The sequence below is a fragment of the Ceratotherium simum genome, chromosome 15, assembly GCF_057802395.1.
Source record: "Ceratotherium simum simum isolate JZ-2026a chromosome 15, ASM5780239v1, whole genome shotgun sequence".
NCBI lineage: Eukaryota > Metazoa > Chordata > Mammalia > Perissodactyla > Rhinocerotidae > Ceratotherium > Ceratotherium simum.
The window spans coordinates 36082935-36096755 of record NC_141914.1 but is presented as its reverse complement, the minus strand read 5'-3'; the positions used below and the strand labels follow the sequence as shown (position 1 = coordinate 36096755).

The following is a 13821-nucleotide window of genomic DNA, read 5'->3' as shown; positions in this document are numbered from 1 at the left end:
CTCTACAGCCCTCTTCCTCCTTGACCTCATCCTTCAGAACGCCCGCTTGCTTTGCCCTGCACAGTGCTTTGGGTAGAACTCAGTGACAGCACCACACATGAGCCACGCGTTAGAGGAGGCGTTGGATGTGTCTGCCAACATGTGAGTTCTTCCATGTCTGGACCTTGTCTTTTCCATCTGAATTCCCTACGGACCTCTGCACAGGCATCCAGTAAATGTTTGTTGAAACTTTTTGTTGAACCCATAAACTGTCTCCCTTTTCCCGTACTGGGATCTGACTCCAGCCACATCGTCATAAATATATGTAAATTAAAAGCAAGCATAGTCTGCTTAAAGCTCTGCGCGATTTGCCTCAAGAGATCCCTGCCCTGAGAGTGCCCCCCTTGGGGCAGTGGGAGCGGATCTGCCTGCCTACTGGATCCAAGCCATTTAGAAGGGAAGAGGACACCACCCCAAAGTTTACATGAAGTCATGATATGGTGGTGGGCGGGACCAACCCTAATTCTTGACTTCTCATCTCTCCATTCTAAAGCAAATCCTCCCTCCTTCTCTGCCTCTCTTCTTTCCTTCTCTAACTCTTTCTGTCACCTATGCCTCCTCTCATCACTCTTGCCGTAGATAAGTTTCCTAAAATTGTGGTCCTTACAAGTCTTGCACTGAAATCACCTGGGTAAGGGGAGACGGGGTGGTGGCTGACCATTTGTATTATTACAAAGCTCACTAGGTGATTTATATGGATTATATTATTTTAGAACCATAGGGCCATATTCTAGAATATTGAAACTACTCCAAACTCTATTTTACAGTTGAGGTGAAGGATCTTGTCCATAGTCACAGGATGGGTTAGGAACAGAGCCAAGGCAAGAACACTGGGTCCCAAGAGCCAGTGCAGAGCTGTGTCCCCTGCTTCACACAGGTGCACTGTGCTGACCCCACAGCTGTAAAGCATGAACTGTCCCAGGAGACTTAGTGGGTATGGCTGAGGGCCACGTAGAGACTGACAAGGTCACTTGGCTCTGGGCACTGGTGCCAACATAGTTTCCTGAATTAGTTTCAAACTGGACACATGCTATTCCCTTAGTAAGTTTGGCAACCTGTCTGCAGGCAGAGGTAAAATTAATATTTAGAAAGTAAACTGGGACCCACAAGAAGTTTCTTCTAGAATCCTAAAGTCTTATTGCAGAAAGGAGCATTAATAGACTTTTTGTCCAACCCTCAGGTGTCTGTTGAATTCCTGTCCCCATCTCTCTTACAGAGTACCTGCCAAGCTGTCAGGCTCTCTGCTCGGATCCCACCAGTCCTGGGGAGCTCACTACCCATATAATCAACTGATTTCATTTTCTTACTTTTACAGGTGGGGATCTTGTTACTCCAGGTCCCATCCTTTAGACATTCAATCTGGAATGTGTCCATCTCCACATTATCCTAGGAAGAAACATGAAGAAGGTGTGAGAAGAAGGAGGAGGGTGGGTTGGTGGCTGTTTCCCAGCAAAACCAGCTCAAGTTTCAAATCTTGCTGTCCTCGACTGAGATTTTCCAAGCATGAGCCTCCAAGGGCAAGCTTGAAGATAAGGGAAAGATAGACGCTGAATTCAAATTCTCCATTCACACTCTGGAGAGAGGCAAGGGCTGTGTGCAAGAAGGGATTTGGGCAACTGTCTCTGCAGGGAAACCTGTACCCTTGACTCCTTTTGCAGAGCAGTGGCTCTCAAACCTGAGTGAACAGCAGCATCCCTGAGGGCTTTTGCACAGACTGCCGGGTGCTGTGCCGCCCCCAGAGTTTCTGATTCAGGGGGTCTGGCCTGAGGACCAAGAATTTGCATTTCTAACAAGTGAGGTGATGCTGCAGCGGGAACCCCCCCTTGGGGAACCATTCCTTGAGAGCAGTGGTCCTCTGGCTTGGCTCACATCAGACTCACCTGGGCAACATAACAGAGAAACCAATCACTGGCCCCTGCCCAGAGGTTCTGCTTTAATTGATCTCAGGTGGGGTCTGGGAGGAGATTTTGTTTTTTAAGTTAACCAGGTGATTCCTAGGAGAACTGCTAGTTCAGAGTGTGGGAGAATGAGCAATGCCTGTCTGCCACCTTTAAAATCTCTGCTCCCTGTCCCAGTCTCCCCCAATAAGCCTGAGGAACTTTGTTAAGTTTGTTTTGTCCTGATTGTAGGGCTGAGCGGATCTAGCTTTTTTGAAATTCAAACAATCCCACGCTCTGATAAAAGACTCTTGTGCCACTTCTAGAAGTAAGAGTCCAGGACACATGCTTTGGATTTTCAGAAGACTGGAATTTCTGGAGCATTTTGGAGATTTATAGGGAAGTTGGGAAATACTGTGGTGGGACCATGACAAGCTCTGGAAGCCCACCTGCCCTGGGAGGCTCTGGAGGATTTCTCTGTCCTGGTGGGTCCCCCTCCCCAGGCAGGACCCCTGGTACCTTCAGCACTTTGTAGCCTGTGTCACAGCTGACGAGCACCTGGTCCTTGAAATAATACTTGGCTTGCGAGGGCTCGATTTTCCCATGGACCGGAGGCTGTAGATCTGAACACTCGTTCCCTGGTGGGGAGCCATGACAGGAGAGCAGGTGAGAAAATAAGAATGCTCCTAGAGGGCAAGGCCTGATGGAGATGGAAAAACCACAGAACTGGGTATTGGGGGCCTGGATCTACTAAGGCTTGAAGAATACTTCTTCTGGAACCTTGAGCAGGTCACCTTTCAACTTGGACCTCTATTTCCTCATTTGTAAAATCAGGTGGTTAGCCAGATGATTTCATCAAAACTCAGGGTTGCAAAGGATATTAAATGCCATTGAGTACAACCTTGTCTTATGCTTCCTTTATGACATCTTCTATAATAGACATCAAATATCTATTTGCATTCCTACAGTGACAGGGAGTTCAATACCTCCCACACCTGTCCTTTCTGTGCTGGACTTCTCTGATTAAAGGAATAGTGTTTCCATAGTTAGCTGAAATTTATACCCTCGTAATTTTTACTCATTGGGCATAGTTTGTCCTCTTAGGCCTCTCAGAATGACCCCAGTTGCTCTTTCTTTCCAGATCATTCTTCAAAGTGTCAGAGAGACTGTGATCATATGGCTCTGAGCCCTCTCTTCAAAAGACTAAATCTGATAGGATTCCCAGCCTGGGCTATCCCTGACTTTTTTTCCTGGACACTCTCCTTTGTTAATGTCGTGACTCCTCTCCCCTGACCTGGGCACTGAATGTGATAACGCAGGCAGGGCCAGGATTTCAGTCTGTGCACTGGATTAGTCACACCCAGCTGTGGTCTTGTCACTGATGTCCATCTTCTTCTTCCTCGAGTTACTGCAGACCTCTTGGGTCAAATGGCTTTATCAGGATTTGGGCCAGGACTGGCTGCCTTGGAGTACTGGGGAACGAGACCTATGGGCTTTGCTAGTCTGAGAGGGGGCGCACAAGGGGCTAAACCACCATAATGAAACATTCTGAGCTGCAAGGCCTACACTCAGATTCCTGCTCCAGACTTGGAGAAGGCTAGAGCTGGAAGGGTCCTCTCAGGACCAATGAACCACAGGGTGGAGGGGTGGAGCTCAGGAAATGAAATTTAAAAAAATCTCCGCACGTGATTCTGAAGCGCAACAAGGTTTGAAAACTACCAGCCTAGTCCAGACCTAGTCATTGCTGCCCTCGCCCCCATTTTATAGATGGGACACTGAGTCAAGAGAGAGAATGTACCTTGGTTCCAAGCTACCCAGTGGCAGAGCTGAGAGTCCCGCCAGATCCCCAGGGGAATCCCAGGCCTACACCCCCTCCTCCCTCAGCCACTGCACCGTGAGGCTAAGCACAGTGACCAAGGGTGACCCAGGAGGGAAGAGGCTGTGTTACCTGTCGCCCTGTATGAGAGCCTCCAGCCTCGATTCTCCCCCGAGTTGTCACTGCGGAACAGGATCTGGACGCTGTGGCTCTGGGTATTGATGGATTCCGGAGCTTTCTCTCCACAGAAGGGCCCCCAAACTTTTGGACCAGCTTTAATCTGTGAGGTACAAAATAGAGAAAAAAAAAGGATCACATCTGAGCAGTGGTGGCTGCTACAGGGACCACCTCTACACTGCACCTTGGGGTTTTTTGGAAGCCTCCATGTGAACCCATGGTATCCACTGATGTTTTTAGTGGGTGTTACTATTCATTAAATGGTTTCATCTCCACTCTCCCATTTATAATTTACAATGTCCCTGGAAGTGGACAAGGCAGGCTAATAATTCTCTGCTCAAATATGAACATATTATGGCTCAGAAAGGGGCAGAGCCCTGTCCAGGTACACAGGATAGAAAAGGCTTCTGCTCTCAAAGAACCTGCAGTCTGGTCAGGGAAAACTAACAATAAATTACAAACAAAATAATCATAGCCTCTGGTAAGGGTTATAAAAAATAATTGGAATGATATACATATATAATATAAATATATGCTATGTGTTTGTAAATTATGTAGCAAAATCTGTGCAACCTATATAATTCATCATTTCCACAATAGATAGTAATATAACAGATAATAACTTTAAATAGGCAGTCAGGGAAGGCCTCTTTGAGGAGGTGACATTGGATCTGAGACATGTAGGATGAGTAGCAGCTTGTCATTTGAAGAGGAGGGGAAAATACACTCCAGGCAGAGAAAACGGCATAAAGGTCAATGCCAAAGGTGGGAAAGAGGCTAGCAAGTGTTAAGAACAGGAAGGAGACCAGTGTGGCTGGAACAGAGGGAAGGCCATGGCACGAGGTTGGAAAGGCAGGCAAGGGCCACACTGTGTTGAGGAATTCATGTTTACTTCCAAGTGCAATCTTGATCAAATCCGGCTTTTGACAAGATCCTCCTCAAGGCTATAGGAGAACAGATGGTGTAGGGCAAGAGGGGAAGCAAGATAACCAGCTAGGAAGCTTTGCAGTTGACTAGGAGATAATGGGGTTTGGACTAGGATAGGGGCAGGGGGGATGGAGAGAAGGGAACAGGCACTATTAGCTGATCTGGATTTCCCAACTCCCAGTCCTGGGTCCTTCTTATGCCTTTAACTCTTTTTCTTTCCATCTCTAAGGACCAGGACTCCTTAATCCTCATTTGGTGACTTCTACAATCCCGGGTGACATCTTCATCTTGTCACCCTTACTGTGACCCCAAGAGGTTAAGTGCCTGGATAGGCTCACAGCACAGCTCCTGGGACACTATGTGAGGAAGGCAGAATTCTAAGATGGTCCCCATAACCGTCACCCCTGGTGTTACTTCATGATGATATGTTCTGTGGCAAAAGGGATTTTGCAGGTGGCCAAGGGGCTAGTTTTGGATCAGGTAAGATCCCTAGGCTGGATCTCATTAAGCTGGTAGATGTTATTTTAAATAATTACTTTTTGGGAAGCAAGTTGCTTGGCCCCCTATTCTGGAAGCAGGTAGAGGGCCAAGAATATCAATTTTCCCAATTCAGCCAAGATTTTCCGGCATCCCCAGGGCAAGTGTCCCTTGCAGGATTACCTTGATGTAGTCATAGGGGCAGGACACCTCAGGATGGTCCTCAATGTCGAAAATGTCCTCAAACTGCAGGCTGACCTTGAAGCCCTCCTCCAGCTGGATTGTGTAGAAGCATTCGGAGCTCTTAGGGTAGGGGTTGGGGAAGTCGGGGCTGGTGATCACGCCGGTCCTCTGGATAAAGAGGTTGTCACTGCACTCCACTGTGGGAAACACATCGGAGCCAAGTGGCACACCACAACCATGGCCACAGCAACCCCTTTCTTATCCGGTACTGTAAGATTTTCCCAGGGGTCCCGAGAGGCAAGTAGGGAAGGAATCATTATCCATTTTACAGACGGGGTAACTGAAGTTCAAGGAGGGGAAGTGATTTATCCAAGGTCACACACCTAGTAATTTGCAGAATCAAGACTCAAAGGCAGGGGCCGGCCCCGTGGCTTAGCAGTTAGTTGCACGTGCTCCCCTACTGGCGGCCTGGGTTTGGATCCCGGGCGCGCACTGACATACCACTTCTCCAGCCATGCTGAGGCGATATCCCACATACAGCAACTAGCAGGATGTGCAACTACGACATACAACTATCTACTGGGGCTTTGGGGAGAAAAGGGGAAAAAAGGGAGGAGGATTGGCAATAGATGTTAGCTCAGGGCCAGTCTTCCTCAGCAAAAAAAGAGGAGGACTGGCATGGATGTTAGCTCAGCCCTGATCTTCCTCACCAAAAAAAAAAAAAAAAAAAAAGACTCAAAGGCCGTGAGTGTGGTGACCTTTCCATCAGATTCTCTGGTATGGTTGGGGGCAGTAGGGGGTCTGATATGGAAAGATTTTGAGATGGCGTGGTCGAGGGGAATGTCTGGTCCTCTTTTGCCTGCTCCCCCCTCAGCCCAGAACTCCATTAGGTCTCTGTTCCTTGATCCCTCATCTAACACAGGACCTTACACACACTGCCCCCGCTCGGGGACCTGGTTTTGCTTGGTTTCTTTTCATTCTGCTGACCACTACTTGTCACTAGGTAATATATTTGTTTGTGGATTTTCTTCCCCCACTAGACTGTAAGTTCTCAGAGCTCAGGAATTCTGCTTTGTCCCCACTGCAGCTGCAACCAGGGACCTAGTGTTCTGGGACCCTGGCCATGGCTCAGGCCTGCCCAAGGTCCCTTCATTTGCCACTGAACCTTTCTCCTTGAGCTGACCCCTCCTAGATCTGGGATGTCAATCTTTTCTGAATTCTTGTATATCTTGCTCATTTGCAAATGAGAAAACTGAAGCCCAGAAAGGGAGTGTGACTCTGCTGTGTCCACACTCCTCGTACAGCAGTTACTACGTTTCACCATTCGCTTGTGTGGCTGTTACCCCACTGGCCTGGGAGGTCCTTATGGAAAGTAGCTGAACCTCTCCACTTCTCCACCCCTGCCCTAGCCCAAGACTACAGCAGAGTAGGCATGTTGATGAGAGATGAAAACAGAGGGAGATAGAAGGAATGGGCTGTTTTCTTGCTGTCTCTGTCTTTGCCTCTCTCCCATCTCTTCTTGCCTTTGGACTGAGGTTCTCCCTATCACAGAGAAACTTAAGGGGCCATAGAGGAGAGGAGAAAATGGAACTGCTGTATGAGGTCTAGTTCATGGCTCAGAGAGAGGATTGGGAAACCCGGTTTTTCCCTTAACCTGGCCAGGCCAATTACCTCCACAGGAGAGGAGACAGGGACTACAGAGTAGCAATTCCTGCTGCCAGAAAGGAAGATGGCCTAGAGGCTAGGGCTGCTCAAACGTAGTCCTTTAGGGAACCTGTTCCTGGACTTCCAGGCTGGTGGGCATTTCAGTGTCTCATCCATGTGGTATCTGAGGCACAACTCTCTGACTTCATTTTTAATTGTTCCTGCTGCATATCTGTCCTTCCTCTGAGCCTCCCCTAATCCTATTGGAAAATGTGGCACAGAAGGGTGATGTATGGGATCATCCCCGGGCCTCACCTCGGCAAGTCCTGTTGTCTGTGTGGAGGATGTAGCCGAAACGGCAGGAGCAGTAGTAGCCACCTATGTAGTTATGGCAGTAGTGGTCACAGGACAGCTCCTCGTCCTCTCGCTCCGTGCACTCATCCACATCTGTGGGGCAGGTAGAGCCTCTCTGTCAATCACCCCATCGGTGATGATGAAGAAGACAACAGCTAACATTTACAGAGCGTTTAGTATGGGCCACTCACTGTGTTGGGAGGTACATGTATTCCTTCATTTAATTCTCACATAAAACCCAGAATTAGCTATTATCTCCATTTACAAATGAGGAGACTGAAACTAAGAGAGGTGAGGTAACTTACCCAAGATCACAGAGATCCAGGTTCAAACCCAGGCAACCTGACTCTCGATGGTGCCACTATCCTCTAACAATTGTAATAATAGCAGGCAGGACTGTTACTATCCCCATTCTATAGATGATGAAACTGAGACTTAGAGGCATTAAAGAACAAACTCCAAGTCACACAGATAGTAAGTGGTGGAGCCAGTATGCAAATCCAGGCAGACAGGCTCCATAGTCTGGGCCTTTAAATTTCACTCTATGCTGCCTGTCTCTTTCTGAGTCCCTAATATGGGTCAAGCTCTGTTCTAAGCATTGGAAATATAAAGATAAGTAGATGTATGTTCTCAACTCAGCTTAAAAATTTGAACATATATTTCCCCAAAAAGGATATGTGAATGGCCAACAAGCACATAAAAAGATGCTCAACGTCACTAGTCACCAGGGAAATGCAAATTAAAACCCTAATGGGGTGCCACTACATACCCAGCAGAATGGTTAAAAATTAAAAAATTGATAACTTCAAATGTTGCTGAGGATAAGGAGCAGACAGAACTCGCATACCTTGGTGGAGACATCTAAAATGGTGCAAACACTTTGGAAAAGGTATGGTAATTTCTTATAAAACTAAACATACACCTACCCTATGATCCAGCAGTTCTGCTCCTAGATATTTACCCAATAGAAATGAAAACATGTGTTTACAAAAAGACGTGTACAAGAAAGTTCATAGAAACTTTATTAATGAGAGCCAAAAAATGGATAGAGCCCAGGCGTCCATCAAAATGAGAATGGATAAAGCAATTGTAGTATATTCATACAATGGAAAATTGCTCTACCAGCAAAAGGAGAAAATTACTGATGCATTGCAACAGCATGAATGAATCTCAAAAACTTTATGCTGAGTAAAAGAATCCTCACCCCCTAAATATATTCTGTGTGTGTTCACTTATATGAAGCTTTATAAGAGGCAAAACTAATCTAGGTAGAACAAAATTCAGAACAGTTGTGGCCTCTAAGGGAGGTGGGAGTGGGGTGTGATGGGGAAGGAGCATGAGGGAACTTTCTGGGTTGATGGTAAAGTTTAACGTCTTGTTAGGGGTATGGGTTACACATGAATATAAATTTTTCAAAACTCAACAAATGTACTTAAGATTTGTGTGTTTCATTGTATGTAACTTTTACATTAAAAGAAAAAAACTGTGAATAGATATTGAACTCTAGCAAAATCATATGCGTGCTAAAGTATTCAGGAAGAGGTGTACTGATGTCTGCGATTTACTTCGAAATGAATCAAAAAGGATGAATTGATGGATAGATAGAGGATAGATGGAAAGATACATGATAGAGCAAATGACTAAGACCTTAAAGGTAGAATCTATGTGGTGAGTACACAGGTGTTCATTGTAAAGAAGAGAGCACAAGGCACTTTTAATCTTTAGAGAGAAAGGGAGACCTGGGGATGAGTCACCCAGTTCTGCAACTTACCCACAGCCATGTAGTGAGCATCAAAGCCTGTGAATCGCTCCTCATTGGAGAAATCTGACCGGAAAGTGATGGACATGAAGGAGCCAGGGGAGAGCACCACTTCTTGGCCGGGGGTCTGCTCTGTGTCCGTGGTCTCCTGGCCACAGAAGGTTGCCAGCACCTGATCCTCAGTTTCTACCTTTGAGGTCAAAGAGAAAGGGAACAAGATGAGCAGCTTCTCTGAGGGTGTCCAGGAGAAAAGAGGAAGGGGCTGCCCATGAGTAGACCTGGGAAATATAAAGAAAGGGATTAGGGATTCTGGGATTTGAGGAAAGATGCATTACAGGTTAAGTTAATATGGCCATTCAATCATTGTTTCATTCATTTTGTTTAGTTCCATCAGAAGTAGCTTGACATTTGTCATTCCTGTTGACAACCAAATGGCTTATTTGTTGAAAATAACTCAATGTTAAAATTCAGAAAGAATTAGATAACCTCATAGATGGATTCTATATGCCACAGAAACTTACCACATTTCCAAAAATAAGAAACTTTATATACAATATAAATCATTCATTGAGCATTTAGTGTGTACCTGCCACTGAGCAAAGCACGAGATTGCGGTGATGAGAAATGAGTAAGACATAGAGCTGTGCAGGGGAGGCAGCGTTCAGAGGGAGGAAACAGATAAAGACAGATCTATTATACAGTGTGACAATTGCTTTAATGGGAACGCAGCACTGGGAATGCAGTCAGGAGGTGAATGATCCCCATTGGAATGTTAGCTGCAAGAGAATAAGACTTTGTTTTCTTTACAGATGTGTCTTCAGTGCATGGAACAGGACCTGGCACATAGCAGCTACCCAATAAATATTTATTCTCAAGAACTAAAAATGCAAGAGTCGTTCTGAGAACAATGAGAAATCAGGGACCCTCTGGGGATTTCAGGAGGAGATGTACTTGGAAGGATAGGTTGAAAATAGATTATGGTTGACCTTGAATGCCATAATGAGAAGTGACTCAATTCTGTGAGCAAAGGGAAGACATTGAAAACTTTTGAGCAGGGAAGTCATATAATCAGAACTATATTTAATAGGTAGTCTTAATGATCCAAAACCACTGGAAACATCCAGAAATAGTGTGTGTTTGTGTTAAGACCCAGATGCAAAAATTGTCTGTTTGCTAAAAGAATTCTTTACTTTGGAAGAGCCAGAGGCCCTCTGAAAATCTGAGACCCAAGCAGAGATCCTGAACTGCTTGCCTAAAGCTGATTTTATGTGGGTTTGGTTTGGGAAGCACAGGATGGTGGCTGGTTGGTGTATTTGACTACCAATGGTAGTCAATGGTAGTACCAATGGTGGGCCTACCCACCATTCTATCATCTTACACCAAACCCAATTCTTTTAAGCCTGTATTTGTGTTCGCAACCCCTAGATTGATGTTTCAGCCAAGACGCATGAGAAAATCTCTTACCAAGAATGATTTCCTCTGCCTTTCAAAGTTATTGAAGGAAAATTCTCAAAGGCTGCCTATCTCTAGTAGCTTCTAATGAGTTCATTGTTTTGTTCATTAGCTTCATATGTCAGGAGTATCTTGACATTTGACACTTCTGTTTTGAAACTAATGATTTATTTATTTAAAAGAAGTGGGAGTTTTAAAGAAAAACAATTTTCCCTGGCAACAAAACACAAGGACAATTAATCACTAACTTTGGGAATTGAAGTGTAAACAGAAGATGAGATCACAGCTTTGCTATTTATTCCTTTTCTCTGCAGATACTAGCCGAACTCACTCCAGCCTTATTTCTGGAGAATGTGCCTCTCTGAACACAGTTGAAATGTCACTTCCTTGAACATCACAGCTGGTTTGTTATTTTGGTTAACTGAGTTTTCCAGATAGCTTAAGTTTAACCTAATGATAATTAAAAAAAATTTTTTTAGGTATACTGATTTTTAAAGTGCTTTATATAAATCCCTGTTTTCTTAGGTGAATCATGCTAACCCTTTATTGGTGATCCAGGGACATTGTTATGAATGTCAACCATCTTGGGGATACTGAGTTGTATAATGTTGCTTGCCCTGTTTTGAAGTCCCCAGACTATAATGCCTTTGCAATTCTCATGTCTTCTTTACATAGTGTTTTATTTCCTGTCTTTTTTATCAGTTTATTAGGTCAAATGTGTTATAAAGTAGAAACCAGTTAAGCTGTTTCTTGATAGAATTTAATAAAAATAAGGCTAAATAGATTTAGAATAAGGGCCTGAGAAAGGGATTCTTGTTTGAGTAACTGCTTGAACTAGAAGGCACTATCTTGGTGACCTCTGCTTTGGAGTTATGTAAGGCGTATGGACTTGGCACTTAGAAGTCCTGGGCCCTATTCCTGACTCTGTCATAAACTGTTATATGCTCACCTCCTCTCCAGCTCTCAGTTATCCACCTGGGTAAACCAGGGGTTTGAACTAGCTGAGCTCTAAGTTCTCTTCCACTTCTGACATACCAGTATTCTAACAAGTTATTATATCCATACATTAAATAAATCAACAAGAAGATGGTGAGCAGGAATCTCAACACGCAGATTGCTTCCTGCTGAAGAACTTGATGGACTTGAACTTGTTTGTGGTCTATAACCGTGTAATATAAAATCAATTACCAATGAATAGTCATGCCTTGAGCGTTAACGCTTCCAGACACAGCAGCCTCCTTCCTGTAATTTGGCATCCCCAAGGTCTCTTGGGTTCTATAGAGCTTGTAGCATGGCTACTTTCAAGGGAAACCAACCAGAGATAATTTGGATTAGAGAGAGACGTAATGAAGTTCTGTGATAAATAACCTCCAGGTTTAAGAATGTTTTCATGATGGCAGATAAACAGTCATTACCCTCAGAGCCACATGATTCCAGAGAAAAGATAAGCATGCCCCAGCTAACCCATGGGAAAATCTGAGCCATATATACCTTTAGAAGCAGGGAAGAGAAGTCCAGTAGCCTGGGGCCCTAGGAATTTAGCCTGTAACCCAAAATAGAGTCCTGGAGTATCAGAGCTAGAAGAGAGCTTTAAGGGCTGTTTTAATCCCCCTCTTTTTAGAGGAAACTGAGGTCCAGAGAGGGGCAGTGACTTGCCCAAGGGTAGAGAGATAACCACAAGCATTTCCTGATATCAATTTTGCTTTTGGAAACTGTTCTGACCCTGGAAAGTAACCTACCAACTCAGAGAATACATGACAAAAGACATAGACACTTTGCCAAACAGTTTTTGTGGCTCAAGGGTCTCTTGAAACCTTATCTTGGGTGCATGGACTATCTCCCAGAGAGGATGTGGCTCAGTGACAGCTCCAGCTGTAACTTAAACAGAGGGGTCACTGGCCCTGGTTAATATTTGCAGCCCCTGCTATGAATTGTAAAATTCTACAAAAATCATTTACCTCCAAGTACAGGCGCAGGATTGAGCCCTGGCTTCCATTTGGACTGTCCCATTTCTAGGGCCATCGTATTAACATGATGGAGAGAAATACCTTATCAAATGAAGACATAAAATTCATAGTAATAGAAAACCATCTGGCTGGGGATCACAGAGTCCTCATTTTTTATTTCTTATTATGGGCAACCAAGTCTTTTCAGACTATTGTAATTTAGGGCACCAACATGTGGATGCATGTCCCCAATTTGTTTTCTTTCAACTCAGTTCAACAAATATTTATTTACCAAGTCCTGTTTGAACTATAATGTGGAGGATGCCAAAGTTACTTATTTGTTGCATGAGCTTAATAAGCAAGTCCTCGGCCTCTGGGAATGTGAAATTTAGGAGAATAAGATAAGTACTCCAATGTGTATGTGTGGGTATTGTTGGGGTACAGTTATTGCAATGAAAGATGGGCAGCCCCAGGAGGTTAAGGAGGGAAAAAAATGCATCCAGCTGAGGGGAATCAGAAGACATTTAGGAGAAGAGAATATTCTTTGAGCTGGGATGGAAAGGTGAGTGAGATTTTAGCAGGTAGAATTAGTAGGTGGAGGGTTGTGGGGAGTAGGGAGAACATGTAGACAGAGGGAATAGAGAAGGCCTGGGGATGTTCATAGTCTCAATGTACCTCCCTTCCCACCACCACCTAATGTAGGGAAGAGGTGCTATGGAGAACAGGGAGCTGGGAAGAGAGATCTAAGAAGGAAAATCCAGAGTCTGTTTTCTGTGAATTTTCTACCTTATTAGAAACAGCACAAACCCCCTAGGCAAAACTAAGGCAGGGAAGCAGAAAAGTTGGCCAAATTTCTGTGGGAGGACAACTATGGCTGCTCTTCACATGTCCATAAAGTCACTTCATCAGAGTTCAATACAGGCATTGACAGCTCCCCATCAGCTCCTCAGAGCAATGTACAGAGAAAGTAGCTCAGGAGTGATTGTTCTTATTTTGTAGATGAAAAATTTGAAGGTTAGATAATTTAAATGAATCAGGCAAGGTCATTATCTAGTGAGTGGTTGCTCCAGGTCCACAACTGCAGCATCCTGCTTCCCTAGCTGATAAGGCTGATGCTCCTTTAAGGCATGAGGCAAACAAACAAAGGCTGTCTGTCCCACAGACCCAAAT

The 13821-nt window shown here is 44.7% G+C and overlaps 1 protein-coding gene across 2 annotated transcripts in view; it reads right to left on the bottom strand.

Annotated features, from left to right (window-relative positions):
• MASP1 (MBL associated serine protease 1) overlaps positions 1 to 13821 on the bottom strand; it is a 64304-nt gene that overhangs the window by 28433 nt on the left and 22050 nt on the right. For both annotated transcript variants that reach the window (XM_004424590.3, XM_004424589.3), the window contains exons 3-8: positions 9266 to 9443; positions 7456 to 7587; positions 5497 to 5693; positions 3865 to 4012; positions 2436 to 2554; positions 1347 to 1425 (exon numbers count right to left, since the gene is read on the bottom strand). In XM_004424590.3, coding sequence (XP_004424647.1) covers positions 1347 to 1425; positions 2436 to 2554; positions 3865 to 4012; positions 5497 to 5693; positions 7456 to 7587; positions 9266 to 9443 — 853 coding nt within the window. The remainder of the gene's footprint in view (positions 1 to 1346; positions 1426 to 2435; positions 2555 to 3864; positions 4013 to 5496; positions 5694 to 7455; positions 7588 to 9265; positions 9444 to 13821) is intronic.